General features: G+C 52.0%; 6 protein-coding genes across 6 annotated transcripts; 1 reads left to right on the forward strand and 5 right to left on the reverse strand.

Annotated features, from left to right (window-relative positions):
* Positions 1-182: 182 nt before the first annotated feature.
* Positions 183-1,190, reverse strand: A1O5_10911 (oxidoreductase; the record flags this gene model as incomplete). The annotated part of the gene is made up of 2 exons (XM_007751485.1): positions 183-458; positions 552-1,190. 2 exons carry the CDS (start codon positions 1,188-1,190, stop codon positions 183-185), a joined length of 915 nt encoding a protein of 304 aa, XP_007749675.1.
* A 1,029-nt stretch (positions 1,191-2,219) lies between these two features.
* On the reverse strand, positions 2,220-5,825 carry A1O5_10912 (uncharacterized protein; the record flags this gene model as incomplete). The annotated part of the gene is made up of 2 exons (XM_007751486.1): positions 2,220-2,738; positions 2,793-5,825. 2 exons carry the CDS (start codon positions 5,823-5,825, stop codon positions 2,220-2,222), a joined length of 3,552 nt encoding a protein of 1,183 aa, XP_007749676.1.
* Positions 5,826-8,266: 2,441 nt separating this feature from the next.
* A1O5_10913 (uncharacterized protein) lies at positions 8,267-9,679 on the forward strand (the record flags this gene model as incomplete). Its single annotated transcript, XM_007751487.1, has 1 exon — positions 8,267-9,679. One exon carries the CDS (start codon positions 8,267-8,269, stop codon positions 9,677-9,679), a length of 1,413 nt encoding a protein of 470 aa, XP_007749677.1.
* Positions 9,680-11,484: 1,805 nt separating this feature from the next.
* A1O5_10914 (uncharacterized protein) lies at positions 11,485-14,217 on the reverse strand (the record flags this gene model as incomplete). The annotated part of the gene is made up of 4 exons (XM_007751488.1): positions 11,485-11,626; positions 11,679-12,676; positions 12,725-13,929; positions 14,046-14,217. 4 exons carry the CDS (start codon positions 14,215-14,217, stop codon positions 11,485-11,487), a joined length of 2,517 nt encoding a protein of 838 aa, XP_007749678.1.
* A 3,623-nt stretch (positions 14,218-17,840) lies between these two features.
* A1O5_10915 (uncharacterized protein) lies at positions 17,841-19,049 on the reverse strand (the record flags this gene model as incomplete). The annotated part of the gene is made up of 1 exon (XM_007751489.1): positions 17,841-19,049. One exon carries the CDS (start codon positions 19,047-19,049, stop codon positions 17,841-17,843), a length of 1,209 nt encoding a protein of 402 aa, XP_007749679.1.
* Positions 19,050-19,959: 910 nt separating this feature from the next.
* On the reverse strand, positions 19,960-20,422 carry A1O5_10916 (uncharacterized protein; the record flags this gene model as incomplete). The annotated part of the gene is made up of 2 exons (XM_007751490.1): positions 19,960-20,357; positions 20,410-20,422. 2 exons carry the CDS (start codon positions 20,420-20,422, stop codon positions 19,960-19,962), a joined length of 411 nt encoding a protein of 136 aa, XP_007749680.1.
* Positions 20,423-20,694: the final 272 nt, after the last annotated feature.

Consider the following 20,694-nt stretch of genomic DNA (forward strand, 5'->3'; position numbering starts at 1 on the left):
CTGCTAGAATTCGAACGTGGCTCCTGGCCATAGAAGTGTGCTCGAGGTAGATGAACACCGTCAACTTCTTATCTTGATGCAAGTTCGAGCGGTGATGTGAGAAGAAGCCGTTGTTTATGTTGATTTTCTATGCATGACCATCGCAGAAGCCTACAATCACATTTGTCAGTACCTTGTACGCCCTAATGCAAATCCTTTTGAAAACATCTCGCAACACCGCACATCAAAATGCATCTCGCCAGCGGAAGCTCAAAACCAAAGCAAAATGTTGGGGTATTCGGATAAAGCCTTACCTGATGGCTCGGAAAGATCAAGGAGTCCGCAAGCACGACATTCTCCCTCCTTCCGGCAGCAAACACAACAATCTCGGCGATATCGTCGGGTGTCAAGGGTTCCACGCCCTTGTAAACGGCATTGGCTTTTGCTTTGTCACCGTAGAAGCGGACGATGGAAAATTCCTATAAGCCACACACCAGTCCAAATTGGACTTATGTCAACAGAGTTCTCTGAAGGCATAGGGGGGATTCAAAGAAGGAAAGGGTGCGACGTACAGTCTCGACCTGCCCTGGATCCACCTCGATCACTCTTATGCGGCTAGCAATCAACTCCTTCCTCAATGCCTCTGTGAACGTCCTCACCGCCGCCTTGGTAGCACAGTAGATACTTCCACCAGGGTAACCCTCTCTTCCCGCAATAGAGCCGATCATAATGACATCTCCTCTGCCTCCGACATCTTCTCCGTTATCTCCCTTTTTGGATTTCATTATGGGCAGGATGGCTTGTGTCATATTGATGAGGCCAGTCACGTTCGTGGCGAACATGACCTCCATGTCTTCTGCTTTAATTTCGGGCGCTTTATCCATGCCCTTGACCAAACCGGCATTATTTACCAAGACGTCAATGCTTCTGAATTCCTCAGGCAGGTTTCCCACGAAACTGCTGACCTCCTCGGGTTTTGAGATGTCCAACTTCACAGGTAAGACTTTCACGCCATCGCCAACTTCCTTGTTAATATCGGCGGCGATTTGCTTGAGCGTGTCGACCCGGCGGGCAGTGATGATGATCTTGAGATTTTGTGGGGATGTACGTGCAAATTCCTGGGCGACGCTGCAGCCGATACCGGAAGAGGCGCCGGTCACAAGGATGGTTTTGCCCGAGAGGCGTTTGCCCATGGCAGAGGAGGAAGACATCTTGCGTAGCGTTTGTATAGAGACCTTGTACCGTAGTCGTGAGAAGGAGGGCGAGATGAGGCGGTGCGGGGAAGTTGTTGTCAAAGGGGTATGCGCAACGGCAGGGAGGAAGCCGCGTGTAAGAGCTGTAAGGTAGGAAGGAAGGTAGGAAGGCATGTACGGAGAGAACTGGGAGGGATGCGTAAGACTAAGCGTGTCAGCGAAGGAAATTCTACGGAGTAGAGATCAAGAGGAACAGAGATCCATTAGGACCGTGAAGTGAGAATTGCGGAGTTGTGGCCGAGGGAGAAGCACCAATGCAGTTTGTACCTGTTATGGAGGACACCAGCCAGACCAGGCTGTATCGGCAAAAAGGCGATCAACGGCCATAAGCGGCACAAGAGCCGGCAGCCTTGCACGAGAATTGGACTTGCTTGCTACGTGTCGATCTGCTCTATACGAAGGGCCGCGTTTGAGAGACAGAGAAAAAAGAACAAAGCCGCCCATATCCAATCCACGAATGGCATCTGTACTCCGTACTTATCCTCTGCAGGTCCGTTATCTCGACCATCGCTTGTTCATGCTTGTTCATGCTTGTTCATGCACCTCCCAACTCCCCTCTTCAGCAAAGCCACGAGACGCCGCGAGCCCTAGGGAAAAGAGAAGACCCTTCGGCACCACAAGCACAAAAGAATCCCCAATGCAGACAGATTTCCATACTCACAAGCATGCAGAGCTTCGTTAACTTGACGTGGTCGCATATCTCCTTGTCCAAATCCAATCCTAGATTTCTCCATCGTAACACCATATGCTTGCGATCATTATCCTCAGGCAATGCGCCAGTTGATTTTCATGTCCTAGAGTGTTCCAGTGGTAGGAAGCAGGACGCAGGGCGAGCATAGCCCGCCACCTATGTACGCCAATCTGTACTGCATTGAGCGATGCTGACCTCGTTTGTGGAGTCCAGCTGTATCGTCCCGAAGGAGGCATACTTTTGTTCCGGACAAAAGTAAATTGGAACAGTGGCCGGGCCCATTGTGTACTCCCAGTTCACAGAAATCCCGATTCGGACAGGAGTCGGGCAATTTTCTCTTCTTCTCGCTCGCGTGGTTCGACCTTGAGACTCTGAGCGAACATGTCGTCATGCGAGTCTCCAGCATTTCTCATGTTCTCCGAAATCCACTCCTGCAATTCGGGAACCGGATGGAGACTATAAGGCACATTCTGATACTGCTGAATATCTCGAATGACTTCGGCGGTTTTGGTCCGTTTAGCGAAATTAATCAACTCTGTATTCTTGGCAAGTGAAGGAATCCCATCTTCAATAAAGGTCAAATCGGTCAAGTAAACACCCAAAAAGGGGATGCAAGGTGGGTTTGCCTGACGCAGTGTTTCGCGATACAGTGCAAAGTTCTTCGAAGATGCTATCAAATTCCGCATCGACTCGAGGATCGCATTCGTCTTAGGGTTGACTCCTTGCCAGGTTCGATTGAGCCGGACTATATGGGCCGTGCCGAGTGCTGAAATGATGGCCGTCACAGCCGAGAAATTGTTCAAGACACGACATTGCTGTGTAGCACATTAGTACCTGTACAAAATCGCAACACGCGCAGCACAACTCACCTCAGCAATCAGCACAAAATGTTTGATGATGACCACTCTTTTCTTCACCTCTGCTTGCCCCAAAATCATCGCAGAAACCCAGTTGGTCAACTGGTTTGAATGAAAGATGAGAGCTTGCACGTTTGGAGCAGTGTCATTGCTGTCAGATTTGCTCTTCCTCTCCCATGTTTTGGCCAGACATTCTACAGGTTTGATCTTGCCATATAGTTTCGATTCAATGATGGTAAGTTGCCTCGCAAACTCTTTGGGATCAATATCCAGAAATTTGAGCTTCTTCATGTTCTTGGGCAAAATAGGAGCAGGGGCAGAATTGGTGAGAGTCAGCACCAGCTTCTTTGACAAAGCTTCTCCTCCTTTCAACCGCTGGTCAATGATTGATGTCAGAGCCTTAGCCAGCGGGATCTTTGTCGTGGTGTATGTACTCTTTGCAAAGGCCAGCATTCGCTCAAGCAATGCTTGACTATTGCCATCGTCGGTCTCCATCCAATACTGCTCCAGCCACGATTTGAGTATGTTCAGCACTCTAAATCTAGCTGGTTTTTGCTTGTGCTCTTCCCAGATGGAATATTCATCTCGATTTAAGCCGGCAGGTGGCTGAAGGTTGAACCGCCTTACCAAAAGTTCAAATAGCTCCGAAGCTGACGTGAACGAACGATAGGTGAGCAAGAAGGTCGTTGTAAAGGTCGTATCCACTCGATCATGCCGGGTAAGCTGTTCGACAAGCGCGGTAAGCGAGCCACTTTTGACTTGAGGAGGTTCGTTTTTGGTATCATATGTTACTTCGTTTGCATGGTCAAGTTGTAGATACCACGGCACTTCGTCCGCAGGGAAGCTTGGTTCAATATTTGTTTTGACAGGGTTCAAATCTGGCGGTATCTGTCCAAAAAATTGCCTCGCCTTGTCCTTGGTCGGAGGTCGGCGCAGCTTGTCTGCCATCGGATCTTCACCAAGCGTGTATGACTTTGACTGACCAAGATCTGCCAAGGCAGGCCGCAGATTAGCACCGTGTTTTGAATCAGATCGAAGGTGGTGAGTCTGATATGTTTCACCTCCGTCTGTCACACGATGCTCCCGCTTGTTAGTAGTGATAGCTGGGGTTAGGCTGGTAGCAGGAAGCAATAGCTCTAATGCATAGCCAACATTGGACACATGAGTGTCAAGCTGTTGACAAGCACTTCGAATGTTGTTGATTCGAGTATCCAGCGATTCGCCACGCGCTTCAGCCCATTCGTCCGGAAGTGGCGTGGTGATAGTCTGGCAAGTTGCGACCAATTCACCAATCGAGTCATAGGCTTTTTGTTTCTGGGATCCAAAATCCACCAGCGATGGTTTCTGGAACACATTTCCCAATGCAGAGAGATCGATAGATTCGACGTGGGAGATCCAAGGTCGAAATTGTTCCAGAACAAAGCCTGCCCCTTGACAGATTGCATCTCCGATGGCAGATTGCCGCGCAGGAGTGACGATCTTCTCGGAGAGCACCAGGGCCTCCTCAAGACGACGGATCGCAGCTGACAAGGTCTTTTTGCAATCTTCGATGCGTCGAAGAAGATTTGCGTCGAGTGGCTCGGATGGCCGCGAGTCAATCTCATCGTTGGAATCCATGAACGAGACTTCATCCAAGTTTGTTTGGCTTTCGATATTGTTGTCTCGCCAGCTCCCCCCGACAGTACTTCCCAAGATAAAACCAGGGACCAACCGTGGAATCTCTTCTCCTCTCTGCTGCCGGGCCACCTCCACATAGCCGTACACTCCGTTCATCACCCCATCGGCTTCTTGCAGACATTTTGTCAGTGCATCGGGTCCTGGCCAGTCGGCGGCAGCGATATGCGAAGACAGGACGAGCTTTGAAAACTTGGACATCATCTCCCGAAAGTGGGGGTACAGAGCCTTGTTTGATGAGATTATGGAAGGATTGCCCGAGTGATTATCCGTTGTTCCTGAGCCTGCGGCAAGCAGCATGCGAAGATGATCTGAGATGTCCTCTGCCCTTCGGAGGTAGTCTGCACGCGCACGGCCGTGAATTGCACGACGATACGCCTCAATGGCAGTGCGCATGTTCTCTACCAAGGTGTTCCATGTGACGGCAGCGACACTTGCGTCGTCCAAGAAAAATCGGGGTGTGGGTGATTTTGACAGTTTCGGTGGCAGCCCTACAGCGAATGAAGTTGAGCTGGTCCCAAGAGGAGGCAGCGCCATTGAGATGTCGGTGTGAGATCCAAAGGTGGTGGTAAAAGGATTGTTCGCTTGGTTCCCAAATTGTCTGGCTGAACTAACGTTGATAGAATCCATGGAGGTTGAGGTTGAGATACTGCCAGAAGTCATAGAACCGGACCCTTTCTTGCGTGAAGACAGGAACGATTGTTCACCATCAGCCTCAGAGGCAGACCCATCATAGTCTTCTTCATCCTGCGCATAACCCCCTGCCATCATCTCGGGCGGCGGTCTTGTTTGCTCTGGTACGTGAAAATTGTTGCGATCGCGAGGTCCGCTCTCATCTGAACTTGCTGGCGTTTCCAACGGCAATTCCATTGTACTGACACCGGTCAGGGTGTTGAAATAGTACAACCGACCATCCGACGTCGCCTGAGGAACCCAAAACGCCGCTTCTTCTTGAGCCTGGGAGTGGCCACCTTCGATCGGCAAGTCCGAGTCCTCAGACTGAGTGTGAACGTCTGAATCTTCCTCCTCTTCATCATAATCTTCCTCAGTGCCTGACCCGGTTTCACTCTCATCATGGCCTCCTATACCCGCTTCGCTCAGTTCGTCCAAATTTGTGATCTCGGCGGTGTAATTGCTGGGGAACCAGCCCCGAACGTCGTTAATGACGCCATCCCACCACCCACTCTCTAATTGAGTCAATACCTGGATTATATCTCCTTGGCGAAAGCTCAGGCTTGTGTGGTCATCGGCTTCATAGTTATACAGGGCACGGACAAAGATGGGTGGGGGAGGTGGAGGAAGGTCTGTGCTGGCGACATAGCTGTTCATAGCAGCCTGCTGAGCACGACGGCGCGGCGAAAGGCCGCTCATGCCCGCGTGGTGAACGCTTGAGGACCTCGAACGGGACGCGGAGTGGGAAGGTCGACTAGGTTCTGTGTATTGGAAAGCAGCGGCAAGGACAGAGCCGGACTTGGCTGAAGCACCTTGCGACGTCGAATCTTGTGTCCCTCTGCGCGACGCTGACATTTCACCGTTGGTTCACCGGCTCTCGAGGAGGGTCTGAAGCGCTAAATGAAGCCTTTCAGAGCGCAGCAAGGCGGGCGGGTTCTGCATATTCGAAAGCTGCAGGCAAAACGTGGGCGAGCGAACAGAAGGCTAGGCAGTCGTGGGCGGAACAATCTAGAGGGCGGTAATGGCGACAGTCTTGTCACACATGAGACTACCTCACTGGCGGAGAAAACGGTCGTTCTGCGGTTGGCAGAGGCTCAATGGTGTACGATTCTGAAGTTCTGCAGTGTGTAGTAGGACGGAGTACACTTGCAGTCTCTGGTTCTATGTGGGCGTGGAGTGCGTGTTGGGTTATTGGGAGGAGTGGGTGGAGAAAGGGCTGGATAGACCGCCCGATTGGATGTCTGCGATGGGTTCAGAGGGGCAAAGGAAAGCCTCACAAGCCTGTGAGCCAGACTCTGAGGTCGCCGAAGAGGTCAGGGCGACAGGCTGACTGGGCAGCTCGCTAGCGGCTATCTGCACGAAGCTGTTGGTCGAGAGAATGCTGTCATCTGGGGGGAGGACGGCGGCGGACGTGGGATGGAGGAGGAGGGTGTCAGCCCACGCACAGCACCTAGACGGAAAAGGAGAAAGGACGAGATGAAAGGACAACGCTGAGGTGGGTGTCGGGGCGGTAATTTGAGTTTGAATGCGTTGAAGAGTGAGGATGAGTGGTGAGGGTGAGAGTGAGCGTAAGTGAGTTGTGTGTATGTAGGTGTAAGTGTAGTAATAGTATGTCTGAGTGTCTTCCTCTGACTCTGAGACTACCTCTCCGACTCTTTCTCTCTCTTGCCTGCGCCCGCATCGACCGACCGACCGCCCTTCGCCGCCCGCAGCCAAACTATTGCACCCGGGACCCTCTTCGCCTCATCCGATATTGACAGTTCCATTCAGTTGCCTTCGCCTCGCCAGCCCTCCAAGTAACTAGTGGCAGCCTTTATCCTCAATCCAGCTAAGCCACTGTTGAACCTAACCGCCGCCCTTCTACCTAATCCACCCACTGCCTCGCCCAAACCAAGCCGGTGCAGTTGCTCGTCACGACAGCATCAGGGAGGGGGAGTTGCGAAGGGCACATGGATAAATACGAGGATAAAACTCTGGCTCGCGTCAATGACGCGTATTATCGTCAATTCACATGCCTTTCATTTCCTCTTCTGTGTCGATCGGAACCTTGTCTTTCCGTTCGTTTCGAGCCTCACAAGTCACGACGCGCAGAAATCTGGAGGTGGCTGAGCCCTTTGGCCGGCCCTGGCATCGCCGTCTCCTCACCCCCTGCCACAGAGCCTGCCACAGAGCATGCCTCAATCAGAAAAGAAGACGGTACCAAGGGCGCCGAACAAGCTTGGGATAAGTTTGGCTCATTAATGGCTTTGCTTGTGTATTTTGGCATTTGCCGTGCGGGCTTGCCGCGCTGCACTGAAGGAGTTTCGCGCGTGTCATCCACCGATGGCATCGACAAGTTACTTACGGAAGCGGGAAGGGGTCCGTTTCATGAAGCCGAGCGAGGCTTTTTCAGGGGCTTCAGTATACAAGTCGCGTGCCACAAAGTTAAACTTAAGCTCGGGAAACAGCATCCAAACTTTGCAATATCAAATCTCTCTATTGCATCCTTCTTCGTGACGGAGTTACACTGGCACATTTTCAACCAAGGATGCTCGTTTGATCGCAATGATGGGGTAGCAGACACAATCCGTATGAATCGAAATTCTCATCTATTCCGTGGTCTACTTGAAGGCGCCGCACGTGCATAGCAAGGTCACTGCTACCATGCGGCATGCCTCTTCGCGGTCGGCAGTACTCGGTATGTAAATAAATAGATCGAACATTGTGAGAGTTCTACTTGTAGGGAGCCAGAAGTGAAAAAGCACGGCTGACAAGGCCTCTTGGTGAGTCGCCTAAATCCGAAAGCCTCGTCGATCTCCTCATACCATCAGGCGTCCTAGAAAAACTCCTTAGCAGAATACCAATGACGGTCATCTCCTCAACTCTCCTTGAAATACCTACGTCCCCGGACCGCTTCTGCCTCATGTTAGCCTGAACGGTGAGATTTGCGGCTCGGTGTGGAGCACAGGCTTGATCACTAACCTCGACAAATCCGCTAACGATGTGTCCCTGTCAAAATTGATATAGGAACGGTGCCAGCAGCGGGAGGGACAAACCGCCCGCCAGGCTGTCTAGGTCTCTCGAGTCATTTGGAGACGAAATATATACCCAGCCGACTCCAATTGTCGCCTAATCTGCGATCTTGGAAATACTCATCCAAAATGCCGCCCGTTGGCCTCCACGTGGGAATAATAGGTGCGGGTATGGGCGGACTTGCTGCGGCTATTGCAATGCGTCGAGGAGGAGTCAAAGTCACTATTCTCGAGGCTGCAATGGAATTAGGCGAGATTGGGGCCGGCATCCAGATATTCTCCAACATATCAAAATACCTCATCCGCTGGGACGTGGACGAGATTATCGGTGAGAACTTGGTTCAAGTGGATGAAGTGCGAACTTGGGGAGTCAACGGCGAAGTTGTAACGAGAGTAGATCCGAAACGAGTCCACAGGATCACTGGCTTTCCTCACTTGATTGCTCGTCGAGACCATTTACATGCCGGCCTTACGGAATCGGCGCGCCGACATGGAGTTGAGATCATTGTTGGGGCTCGAGTCCAGAAAGTCGAGCATTTTGAAAAGTCAGCAACGGTCACCACGGTCAAGGGAATCTCTTACACATTCGATCTGGTGGTCGGTTGCGACGGTATCAAATCAACGGTCCGACAACATCTTTTCCCAGAAGTCAAGCCTCGCGCCCCGTCCAAAGTTGCCGCCTACCGCGGAGTCCTCACATATGAGGAGATCAAGACAAAGGCTCCTGAAGCGGCATCGATATTGACCAACACGATGGATATGTGGACGGGACCAAACGGCTATATAATGACGTATCCACTTTCCGGTGGGAAAGAGCTAAACGTTGTCACTTCGTTCTGCAAGGATTACTACGTTGAGCAAATGGAAGAGGTCAACATTGATGAATTCAGAGGATACTACAAGGATTACAGCCCAGCCATCCAGTCCATCATCAAGCTAGTCAACTACACGCAACGATGGCCCCTACTAGTTATGCCTCTGATGGACCGGTGGTCAAATGACGCCAGGAATGTGGTTCTACTGGGCGACGCCGCCCATTGCATGCAGAACCATATGGGACAGGGAGCAGCCACGGCAGTTGAAGATGGTGTCTTTCTCGGGCGTGTGCTGAGTGAGGTGGTGCGCGGGACGCTCACGGTACCTGAAGCAGTCTCTATCTACGAGCGGAAACGAATACCCAGAGCGTGGACCAAACAACAGGTATCCCTCGTCTCTGGCGAGTTGAACATGTGTTCCGATCCAGAAGACCTTCTCAAGCGGAATGCATCATCGTTACCAGAAGTGCAGGACCTCAGGAACGGCGGAGTCAAGGACAAATTTCCCCCTCTACCGGCGGAGTATCGGTCATGGCAGATGTTCGATTCGCCGGAGAGCGTGCCGGGAATCTTCTACTACGATGCTGAAGGGGATGCGGACAACGCGGTGTGCGAGTTCCTGCAGGCGAGGGATCGAGAGGCAGGGAAGGTGGATGAACTGACGATGGTAAGTGAGGCTTTAAGGAAGAAGTGGTGGGCAGCCGTGGATTTCAACGGGATCGAGTGAGGGTTTTATGGATTCTTTTTCACGTTGTTGCCTCGCACTCAAGCTGGTGGCTACGAGGCTCTCCGTAGCCTGTATCGACTTGCACTCCTTCATTTGCCCGGGCGGCGCTCAACCACGTCTCTCACTTTATTCCCAATATCTACAGCATCCTCGGCCGAGTAGCCGGAAAATATTGCTATACCCGCTGTCGTTAAAAACTTGCGTCTCGAGTGGCATCGTGAATCATTGAATCATAGGGAGAACTGCGGCGGAATGCGGAACCCGGGTCTTGCATTGGCTTTTACAGCCTTTGGCTGGAAGCGCATGCCTTGTGAATGCACTTCTGGGCCCCCCTCGCGGTCGTACCTTAGTTGTCTCTGAAAGCCGCCGATGCTCTCATGAGAGAGGTGTATACTCGCGCGAACTCAAGGTCCACAGGGTGATAGAGGACCGTCTACAAGTCAAGGGGAACAGTGAGGATGGCTGGATCGATACTATCAGGACCTACAAGTCATCCGCTACTAGATAGATCGAAGGAGGCCTTTATTGACAATGAAGCATTTGGTTGATCTTTGGAGATAGCGGTGCCCCCTACGCACCGTTCAATTGCGCCCATGGCCTTGCCAGTTAGTATCAAATAAGGGGTCCGGCCACGGCCTCTGCAGATCAAATTTAGTGGTGCTGTCCTCAGGTACAAGGATTCTACTGTATGTAGGACACAACATACCTATTTTACTCGAGTGCGGCGAGAGCCATCAATGGCAGCATCGTTTTTGCAGTAATTTGCTATCACGAATACAGAATCTCCTGCCTAAATCGAACAGGCGCCGAAATGTCGGGTTTGAGAAGCAGCAGGCAGAACCATGCGCGCCGCACTTCCGACTGCAAAACAAGTATACTGCGCTCCCTATATTGGCTCTTTGCAATTTCTAGGCCGAATCGGAACCGACCGGACAACGAAACATGAAAGTACCCTACAGAAGCAGATACCCACGCTATACAAGTAGCGTATGGGGTTGGATCCACACTTAAGGAAAAGAAAGAAAAAAAAGTTGAATAGAGCATGGCACTGCCACAAAAATCCAAAACAGCCAGAGTGTTCACATCCCGGCAATTCCGTAGGGCATACCAAGTACAAGTTTCTACTTGGCAGTCAAGCAAGGAAACAGATCATGTCAAGATAAAACTCTGGTTATCATTAATTAACTGCTTCTGATCTGCTATTTCCGCCGTGCTCTGCAATATCATGCAGTGCTCTGCTGTGCTCTCCGCAAATAAAACTCAAATGTATCCTACTCCCGCGCACCACATCCACCCATTTCACTAGTATACAGCGGTAAGAATGATCAAATCACACGGTCGGCCGTTTCTCAGTCCTGAAGTGTCAAAAGTTGCAGAGAGATGAATGTTCATAAGGCCAGATAATACCCGCTGGCCGTAATGGACGCTCAAGTCCATCCTGTTGTTTGAGCGAGAAACGTCATCAATAAATGCAAATAGTTGAAGTCTTGCCTCTGTTAAGCGCACAAGGTATCAAGTGGAGAAGATTAGATTTGTATGTGGTTCGTGATGAGATCGAGTAGAAGCAGGTTGCGCGATGAGATGAAAGAGGATTGTCTTGGCCAATCAATGCCACGAATGGCTTCGAGCGTGTATGGTGACGAGTGTCTGGAGGAAAGGCGGTTGCTGTGCTGCAAAACGAGACTTCTAAATCGATTTGATCCTGTAGAAAGGTGAACGCCGTGATTTGCCCGGAGGAGCCGCCTTTCGCCATGCAGAGGATAGAGAGGAGAAATTGTGTCGATGCAGATGACAAAGGAAAAGGTTTAGTATGCTGCTTCCATGCCCATCAGCGCCTGGTCTGACACTTGCGGCATCCCCGTAACCGGGTCCAGATGCAGCTCATCGACATATCCAACGAGAGCTTGAGCGTGGAGCTTGAATGATTCGCCCATGGTCTTCGAGATGCTGTGAAAAACATTAGTACGGCTAGAAAGGTGAGCTGGGAAACTTGGCTTACCCCCAAACAACCACGCCGTCCAACATGGACCCCCAGACTCGAGCGACGGTAGAGCTCAAACGTGAACCATTCGAGTCGACAGCATCGTCGTCAAACAGGCCCCGAACTTTCATGTACATGGAGAGCTCTTCATCTGTAGCTTCTTGATCGTCGTGCTCGATACGATACAGCCATAGACTAAGTATGGTGATCAAATCCAAGCCGCAAAGAGGATGCTCGATGCTCCAGTTTGTTGAAGATGTCTTTGTCACCCAGTTGATGCCTTGCATCGCAACAATCTCCATGCACTCGTAGCATTGCTCGATCACTTTGATCATCTCCTTTGTTCTCTTAACAGCGTCTCGGGATAAGGTCATGGCTCCCGCAATCTCGTACGAGTTGTGATAGCGCAGGGCCTCTTGGACATTCTTCAGGTCCACTTCTAGGAAAGCTCTGGTGTTCCGATACACCGCCATCGAGTTGAAGATCAGCGGGTGACTCTTGTGCGGAGTGCTCAGTGGGACGACGATCGTTTCCGGTTCGCAAAGATCAAGGGATCTCTCCCAAGTTTCCAATGCAATCCGAATCTTCCACTCTAGAACAACGTCCTGCAATGATTCGAAGCTCCTTCTGAGGTTCCAAACCTCCAAAAAGAGCGCATTGATCATCACACGAGTTGCGAAGGCGCTGTACCTGGCGGCATCTCCTTGGAAAAGACTGTCGTGGGCTTCTCTGACAGTGATTGTGGGCGAAGCTGCAAAAATGTCTTGCCAAGAATCCTCATCGTTTGGTTCAATGTTCCATAAGGATTCTGACGAAGGTAGGGGTAACGAATCGAACTCATTGAAACTAATGGCTGGGGTGTGGTTGTAGGTCAAGGTCAACATCCCAAAGAAGATGTAGACGGCGTAGTAGGTTCTCCTGCATCCTTCTTCGTTGACCCATTCTTGGTGCGTGGGTGGTGTGCCAGAACGCGCGTCAATGCGTAGCTTGAGCTCGTATTTGTTGCCGGCAACCATCTATCGTCATTAGCCCTGTATAGATGACAGACTGTGGAAAATACTTACATTTGCAAGCAAACTCTTTATGGAACACGCCCATTCCAAGCCTTGAGAGCCACCACTCCAGCTTTCAAAAACCATGTTGAGAAGCGTGCTCTGCATCGTCCAAAGCGGGCATTTCCGCGAGTCGAAATTGTCCTTGTTCTGAAGGAATTGATTCACGAGCTTCTTAGACCCGTGATGAAGCAGATATGCTTGTTCTTGGTCGAAGTTATACAAAGCGCCGATGGAAAGGATGGCAAGGAGAAGAGCCGGTTCAGTTGTCTCTGGGCGGAAGCTGACAGGGTGAAGGAAGGGCAGATGGTGATGGAATAGGTTGAAGTAAGTGGTAAGGTAGAGGTTAGCGGATCGCAACGAGGGAAGGGTAATGTCTCCGCCTAGTTGATTAGCAATCATTGCTCTCTCATCTTCGTTGTTAAACTGCGGAGCTTTGGGTAAAGAAAGGGGCTGGGCCGGGCCAGGCGACTTGCGATAGTTCACTGGCGAGACCGGACCGGTCATTGATGGAAAAGGCGAGAGCGCATTGGGCGTCGGGGTGCCAGAGACAGGGAAGGTGTCTGCCAGTCCAGGGAAGGCCGAGGGTAGAGAGGCGCTGAGCGAGCTGGTGCGTTCCATGATGGGCGGTAGTTGCGATTGATGGGGTTGTATCGATCCCATGTGGACGTATGGTGGCTGTGACAGGTTATCTTGCGACGACATGCTGGACATGGAATGCGCCTTGGGTTCGGAGGGTCCATGGGGCATAAAGCTGTCCCAGGGCATATGGGGCAAGCTGTTGGCACCACCGAGATAGTCGGACGATTCGAGCAGCGAGCTGCGATCTGGGGAGTAGCCGGGCATGGATCCTTCGCCGTTGTTCAGATGACCGTTCGCTGCTGCAGCCGCCTTGTGTTGGAAGTCTGTCATCAACATGGCGGCAGTTTCAAGGTCGAGCATACCATCGCTGCTTGCCTCTATCTGCTCCAACGTGCCAGGATCGATGGTGATGGAGGGCTTGGACGGAGCGGAAGCCGTTGAGGGCGCCGCTTTCGTCCCTGCACCTGCACCCTTAACTATACCTGTACTTGTACTCGACTTCTTCGGTCTTGCCTCAGACTGAAGAGGGACACCGCCATCCTTTGCGTGTACGGTTCGGTCGTGGCGTAGGAGCAGATCTCGGCGGACGAAGGTGCTACGGCATTTCTGACATTTGAAGGGACGCTCCTTGGTGTCTGTAGAGGGATGAGTTGTTAGCAAAAAGTCGAAGAGTAGATGGATTGTTGATGGCGGGGTTGCTTTCTCCCATTGCCCCACGTCGCAACAGCCGAAAAAAAAAGTTGTAACTTACGCGACCGCTCGTGTCGACTCCTATGTTCACTGCGACTGAAAGCTCGGTTGCAGTACTGGCACTTATACTTCTTTTCGGGCGCAGAGGCAGCTTTTTTGGGTGTGTTGTTTGACGTCGCCGCGGGTGCAGCTTGGGCAATCTCGGCGGCGATGGCAACGTCAGACTGGGCCATGGTGGATGTAAATTGAGTGTTAGAAGTCCTCCGACCAGGCGCAAGCCTTTGGCTCGAAAGTGAGTTGGTTCAGAGGTGTTGATGTCGCCGTGGTCATTCCGTGTGGGATCAGCGCACGTTCGAGTTCGATTGAGGGAAGAGTGAGAGGGAGGATTCGAGGAAGGGTGCAGCTGTGGGCTCGTCTGCAGTAAGTTGTTGGCTGGGTCGCTGGGTTGGTTCGCGCGGTGAATGAATGGATTCGTCTCCGAGTCTCGATTGGCGAAGAGCACCAGCCAAAGTGGATCACGTGTGCATGCGTGAAGTGCGTAGCGAGTATCAACCGACCTGCAGCAACACGCTGCAATGATTGTGAGGGATAGATTATATTACAGGAGCCGGTGAGGGAAGGACGACGACAATGTTGGTACAGCGCAGGGGAGAGAGATGTGTGCGATGGAAAAGAAATGAAAACGGAGGAGGGGCAAAAAGAGGGAGGGAGGGAGGAGGAGGGAAAGGACGGAGGGGAGGGAGAGGGCGCTGTGGGAGGCGTCCAGGTCAGAGAGAGCAAGAGATTCCAGGCGAGGGTCCAGGCATCTGCCCTCAGCCCATGATCCCGCTTGGGGAGAACCCTGAAGCCCCTGAAAATTGCTACAGAGACCAGCTCGTCACTGGGCCACTGGCCGAGGGGCACCCGAGCAGACCTGAACGGATCCGCGCCATTCCCATCTGGCGGGTCCCCGTTCCCTCCCTCTCTCCCCTTCCCACTTGCAGCTTCGAGTGCCACCCTTCGAGAAGAGACATACTTACCATCCATCCACCAAGCCCCCATCCCTCCTTCGACCACTTCCCCGGCAGCCTACAACCCATCAAACCAACCTGGACTCTAACGTTAGGAAACTTAGTACAAAGTATGGGTTTGTCAACACCTGTCATTTCCTGCCGATGACCGCCTTCGAGATACCGCAGTGCCAGCAGCCCACTTCGAGGCATCACCCCCTAGCTCCGAGATGCTCTTCAATTTGGTCACGGAAGCCCAGAGCCGATTCCACGAATGGCAGTCCAGTCATTGGTACCCCTCGATCTGAAAAAGGTGATGGCACCGATGAGAGTTGACTTCGCCGTCACGAGACACCCGCCTAGGCAAAACTGGAAGTTTACGAGGTACTTGGTACGGAGAAGGGGCCAGGTCGTCCTCGTCATCACATCCCCGAATCCCATCCTGCTTGCCGGCTGATGTTCCTCTGGTGCCTCAGGCTTGGACGCTGATTCCCACGGCGACCCCAGCCACTTCACCCTCACCAGCCATTTCTCGAATCTCACGGCCACAAGCTTCGGACCGTACCCACGCTTGCGCTGTTGGCCATTCAGCGTGACGCCCAAAAGCGATGCTCCCACTCACAACAACTCCGACACCCACGCTGCCTCTCCCATTGGATTGACTGAAGCTCCAATTAATTGCTTATGGTGGTCGCAACGGTGAAGACAAGCGGCCACCTGATCGAATCAAACACGGGCATTTGTTGCTACGCGCAGATTAAAGCAATCGTGGCACCAAGCAAAAAATTAGGAAGAGAACAAATGTCGGATCGTCAGCACTTAGAATCTCGCCTTGGCTCCTGTTCCTGCATTTTCCCATGCAACTTGCAGCTCCTTGATCTCATGGGGGAGGCGGTCCTCTACCAAGACGTGGAACCCGCTAACCAAGTCCGTTCGCCGGCTAACGTGTCTGACCGCCCCAGGAAGGCAAGAAACTGGCAAGGTTGCCACTGTCAGACACGCATCCCTTCTCCCTGGCATGGCGGGACCTTTCCAGGGCTAGGAAGCATCACCCCTCCTTCCGCGCGATGGTTCGAGGCATTTCCCATATTTCCGAGTCCCATCCTCGTGGACAAACCCAGACTGGTGGGCCTATGTGGGTAGCATGGCGGGATTCAAAGGGAGTGTAGGCAGAAACAACTCAACCCCAAGAAAGAAAAATTAAGAGCAACTTCTCCTGACAAGAACGAGTCGACCTGGTCAAAGCGAGTCATACATACCTGAGTTTTGGAGATTCATCTGCCTCTCAAACAGGACTAGGCTTGGAGCAATCTCAAGGCTTGCAAAGTCGACTGCAATGAATTATTTCAACTCGATTATACAGCAAACAGCTCTTTTCCCCGAGAAGAATCAACTCTGCACTTTCGTAAAGCCCCGCGAGGGAACCCCTCCCTGAGAATCTGGCTAGCTCGGGCATCTGATTACTTTGCCGGTCATTCCCTCTCTTATCACGCCATCTTCATCTCGAGTTGATCTAACTGGTAGCATTAAAACAGACGGTGAACACATTTCGAACAATGCATTTCCGGAGTACGTTCCCCGCCAACCGACTTCTCCCTCTTGACCCGCTAAAGAGCTTCAAACGTCAAATCAGCCGGTTATTCGCCAATTGTGGACTCGAGCTGTTCCGCCTGGTCGGTCCAAGTTGCAAGGGGACAGCCCACCGAACAGTTTGCTACTTATGATTCAGTCGAGGACTAGCAATGCTCCAGCCCCCCAGGAGCCGCAGCGGACACCGCCTTCTTCGCGTCCGCCGGGATTCCCACAAGCCGTCAGAGCTATCGTGGCACCCTACCCACCCACTTTTCTTCTGGAGACTGCAGACGGCTCGCCCAGTCAGGTTTCGAACAATTTCCGTTTGTGTTGCATCGGTTGTCAAGCTCGCAACATTCCACACCCCCTTGTGCTAGGTCGCCGCGATTCGAGAAACTCCACGGAATCATGAATCTCCTTCCATTGGCTATTATCAATAATATCTACCTCGTATTGCATCGTCAAGTTGGAACATCTAATGAACCGAGGGGCTTGGAGGGGCACGGCTAACTTGGTTTTGCGTCGAAATCTTGCTCCCCTTGCTTTGAAACAAGCTTCGAGAAGGAAAGCAAGCCTGGGTGCTCGCGATATCCCGTCAAGGTCGCCAAAAGAAAGAACCAAAAAGTGTAGGTGTATGAACGAGACGCTGCCAGGGGAAGTTCGATCTCGTCCTAAGAGGGGCATACCGATGCCAGTTGTTTGACCGCCTTGGCTTCCAGCCCACTAGACGAGCTGATTGAACGTCACTTTGTCCAAAAGCATGGCATCCGAAACGCTACTAATTCTTGCATGTCACCGTCACCAAGAATGCTACCTACGAGTACTCCCTACAAAGTCGGGTACGTGGGAATGCGTCGAACTGTCCCATTGGACGCGAGCCGAACGAAAAGGATCTTCCCAGCGGAGGGGAGAGCGTCTGGCACCCAGTCACATTTCCTGACACCCACCAAACTTGGCTGGAAATAGTCGTGGATTCTCGAGGACTTGTCATTGTCAGCCCGATCATCATCACCTGGAGATACCAGGGCTTCTGGTGTTCTAAATGAGCGCTTCAAAGATGATGGTTAGCAGAATGTTTTAGCACACAGCCTTCTGAAGGACACGGCAGAAGAGCGAAGGTACTGAGGGCGTGGCTTTATATCAACACAATGAGTTGGCCTTTCCTATTTCAATGGGTATATGTTAAGGTAAGAACACCGCTTTTACTCCGTACATGTTCTGTTTGGGCCGGACCTTGGCCTTCCTTTTGTTCATCTCTTTCGTCAGAAACGCAACACATTGCGCTTCTCGCTGTCTTAATGCCCGACATTTAAACCCCTCTTCAGCCTTTCCACGAGCGCCTCCAACTCGGCGTTGCGATCCTCCAAAGTCGCCACCTCCCTTTGCAACGCCTCCTTCTCTGATCTTAATTGCTGGACTTTGGTCGCCATCTTCTCGCGATGTCTCAAGCTATCTTCGAATATGGCCTCCACGCGACTTAGCAGCATATCCCCAGTGGAGCCACTGGCCACTGCAATAGCACCGACGCTGGGGGCTGTCATGGATCGAGTGCGCAACTCGGAATTTGCTTTCTCAAGCTCCAAAACCCTTTGCTCCATCGCAGCTGTGCGCGCTTGTTGCCATAGATCGTCTGAATCGGACCTTGAGAGCCTCTGTGGAAGAGGGGTGATCGCCCCACCACCCATCAATGATCGTCTCTCTTGGGGCTGCGAGGTCTGCAGTCTTCCAGACCAGGTCGCTTTCGCAAGCTTCCCTCTCAAAGTCAACACGTTCTCCAGGTCTTCGTCTCTCAGCTTTCTCATGGCGGCATGCACACGCTTTTCTTCGGCGAGCAAATCCCGTACTTTGATCAGATTGGAGAGATCTTCGTTCCTCAGGGACAATAGATCAGCATGGTTTTTGATGATGGCTTGGTTCTCACGTTCAAGCTCGGTGACGCGAATTTGAAGTTGGTCGTAATCCTTGGACATAATTGTTGGGTGAGATCGTTCAACGTCGGCGACGCGGAGGAGGATGGAGTGAAGAAGGACAGACATAGGACCAGCGGATTCGAATGGAGGGGCAGGGCTACTGATAAGCAGCTCGTCTGTGTCGTCGGATAGCTTCATGCCAGTCACAGTTGGCGTTTTGAGATCCATATCCCCTTGGTCCGTCGCCGAGGTGTCCTCAGCAAGGGTGGCGTGCGAATCATCTGTCACCACAGATTCACTACGTTTTCTCTGCGTCTCCAGGTTCTGGTGCACTTCGCGGTGCTGTTTTGCTGCAACGAGGAAATGCTCCCGTGAATTCAAGGTGAGTGTTCGCTTCTTGGGCTGCCAGAGGGGCATGTCACCCAGATTGAACGTTAAGGCCTGTGGCTGGAGTTGTGGTTGAAGCGACGGGTCGTGATACTGCTTCTCGTCCTGGTATGCTGATAAGATACTGTCATCCTCGTTCTCGCCGTAGTTGGTGTCCGGGCTTGATGCCAGCTGGGATGACTTCTGGCTCGACGTGGACGTTGCCATGGAGGCCACAGACACGGCGATAGAATGGCTAGAGGGTGTACGTGTAATGCGGCTGGGTGACCACATTGTCGCAGGAGTCGGTGATGGAGGATGCTGTTTTGAAGATATGGGGCTGCAAGACCAGGTGAACAGTGCTTCACAACGGATTGCCCTTGCAAGGGTTACGCAGCGAAGAGCAATTGCAATGCAAATATATGGAGAAGAGGAAAATAAGGCGAAGATATGACCAGACTCCGCCCAGATCAAGCGATCTATCAACTTTTTAAGGATTGGTGATATTGGTACTCGGTCCTCTACAGTCAAGATGAAAAGGGGGAGCTTGTGCCTGAGGCAGCGTGAAACATGCCCCTTGCTTCGGCTTGACGAGGCTGTGACCAAGTTGAGACGATGCCGTTTCTGCGATGCCATAGGACAAGGCTGCGGTGGCTGCCACCAATAGCAGTGCATGTCACATCCCACTTTTCACCTGGACTAACCGCATCAAACGAGAAGAAGATGCAAAGGGTGTTCGTGCTGCTGGGAATCCCTCAGAATGGTCCAAACTATGCGCCACCACGGACGAGTTGCAAGTTATTTCTTGTTTAGCGAATATCCCCTTTCCCGCTTGGACCCTTCAGGTCCCGTCCATTGCACCCGGCAATGACTCCAAGGACGATTCACAAGCACCATAACCCCTATCAAGATTCAAAATGGGGGTCATAGCTCCCTGCGGGCAGCATATATGGGAATTTCACCTCGCCTACCCCTCGGATTGGACGCTTTTCGGAGCCCAATCACCTGCACTCTCTTCGCGACTGGAATACACCACGGCCTCTGTCGACACTGTCCTCTCGTTCAACTTTGGCCCTCTAGGATTGCCTTCTTTACTTAACCCTGGCGTCACCAGGAATTCAGGTTTGCCTATGGAGGCTTACCCTTCACTGCTCGGATTCATGTCCTTGATGGCGCCAGGGCCGAGTGGCATGTGTTTGCCGAGGAGGCTAGGCAGGAAGAGGCGTACTCGACAACGCTCAACAGACACGAGGACGAATTCGACCGCTTGGGTGAGTAATTTGTTGATAGCAGTGATGGCTCCCGGGTCAAGGGTACTCAAGGATGAGGCAAAAATCATTGCGAGCTTCGAGTGAACGGTTAAGATGTTGTTCTGATAACTGGTCTGGATCTCCCGGTCCCGAGGGGTCGAGTCGTCAGGCAATTCTAAAGCACGACTGAGATGCTCAACGGTTGTGTAACAGTATTTTTCTCCCAGAGGATCCGCTGTTGGCCAACGGAAGAGTTCGTTATGGCTGTTGCTGTTGGCAAGACCGCCTAACAACGTCCCGATTTGTTAGCACCAGTTTCAGTGGCCTAGTTTGCGTACATGGGATCGCCATATGCTCCGACTACCCGGAACGGCATGCAAAAGATACCTTCCCAAACAAATGTCCATAAGGCATTCTGAATCAGGTATCTGTGGACTCTTCGTTCGCCATTTAGAGGTATTTTGGCGTTAATCTCAGCCTGAGCCTGGTGGCATTAAGTCGGACGATGATGAGAGTCGAGAGAGGGACTGAATGTCACTTCTGAGCTCGGGGAATCGTTCCGTCAGCTCGGCATCCTGGGGTGCTTGGAAATCATCGATACTGCTGCGCATGACTTCCTGTAC

This window comes from Cladophialophora psammophila, assembly GCF_000585535.1.
Source record: "Cladophialophora psammophila CBS 110553 chromosome Unknown aczJe-supercont1.22, whole genome shotgun sequence".
NCBI classification, from domain to species: Eukaryota; Fungi; Ascomycota; class Eurotiomycetes; order Chaetothyriales; family Herpotrichiellaceae; genus Cladophialophora; species Cladophialophora psammophila.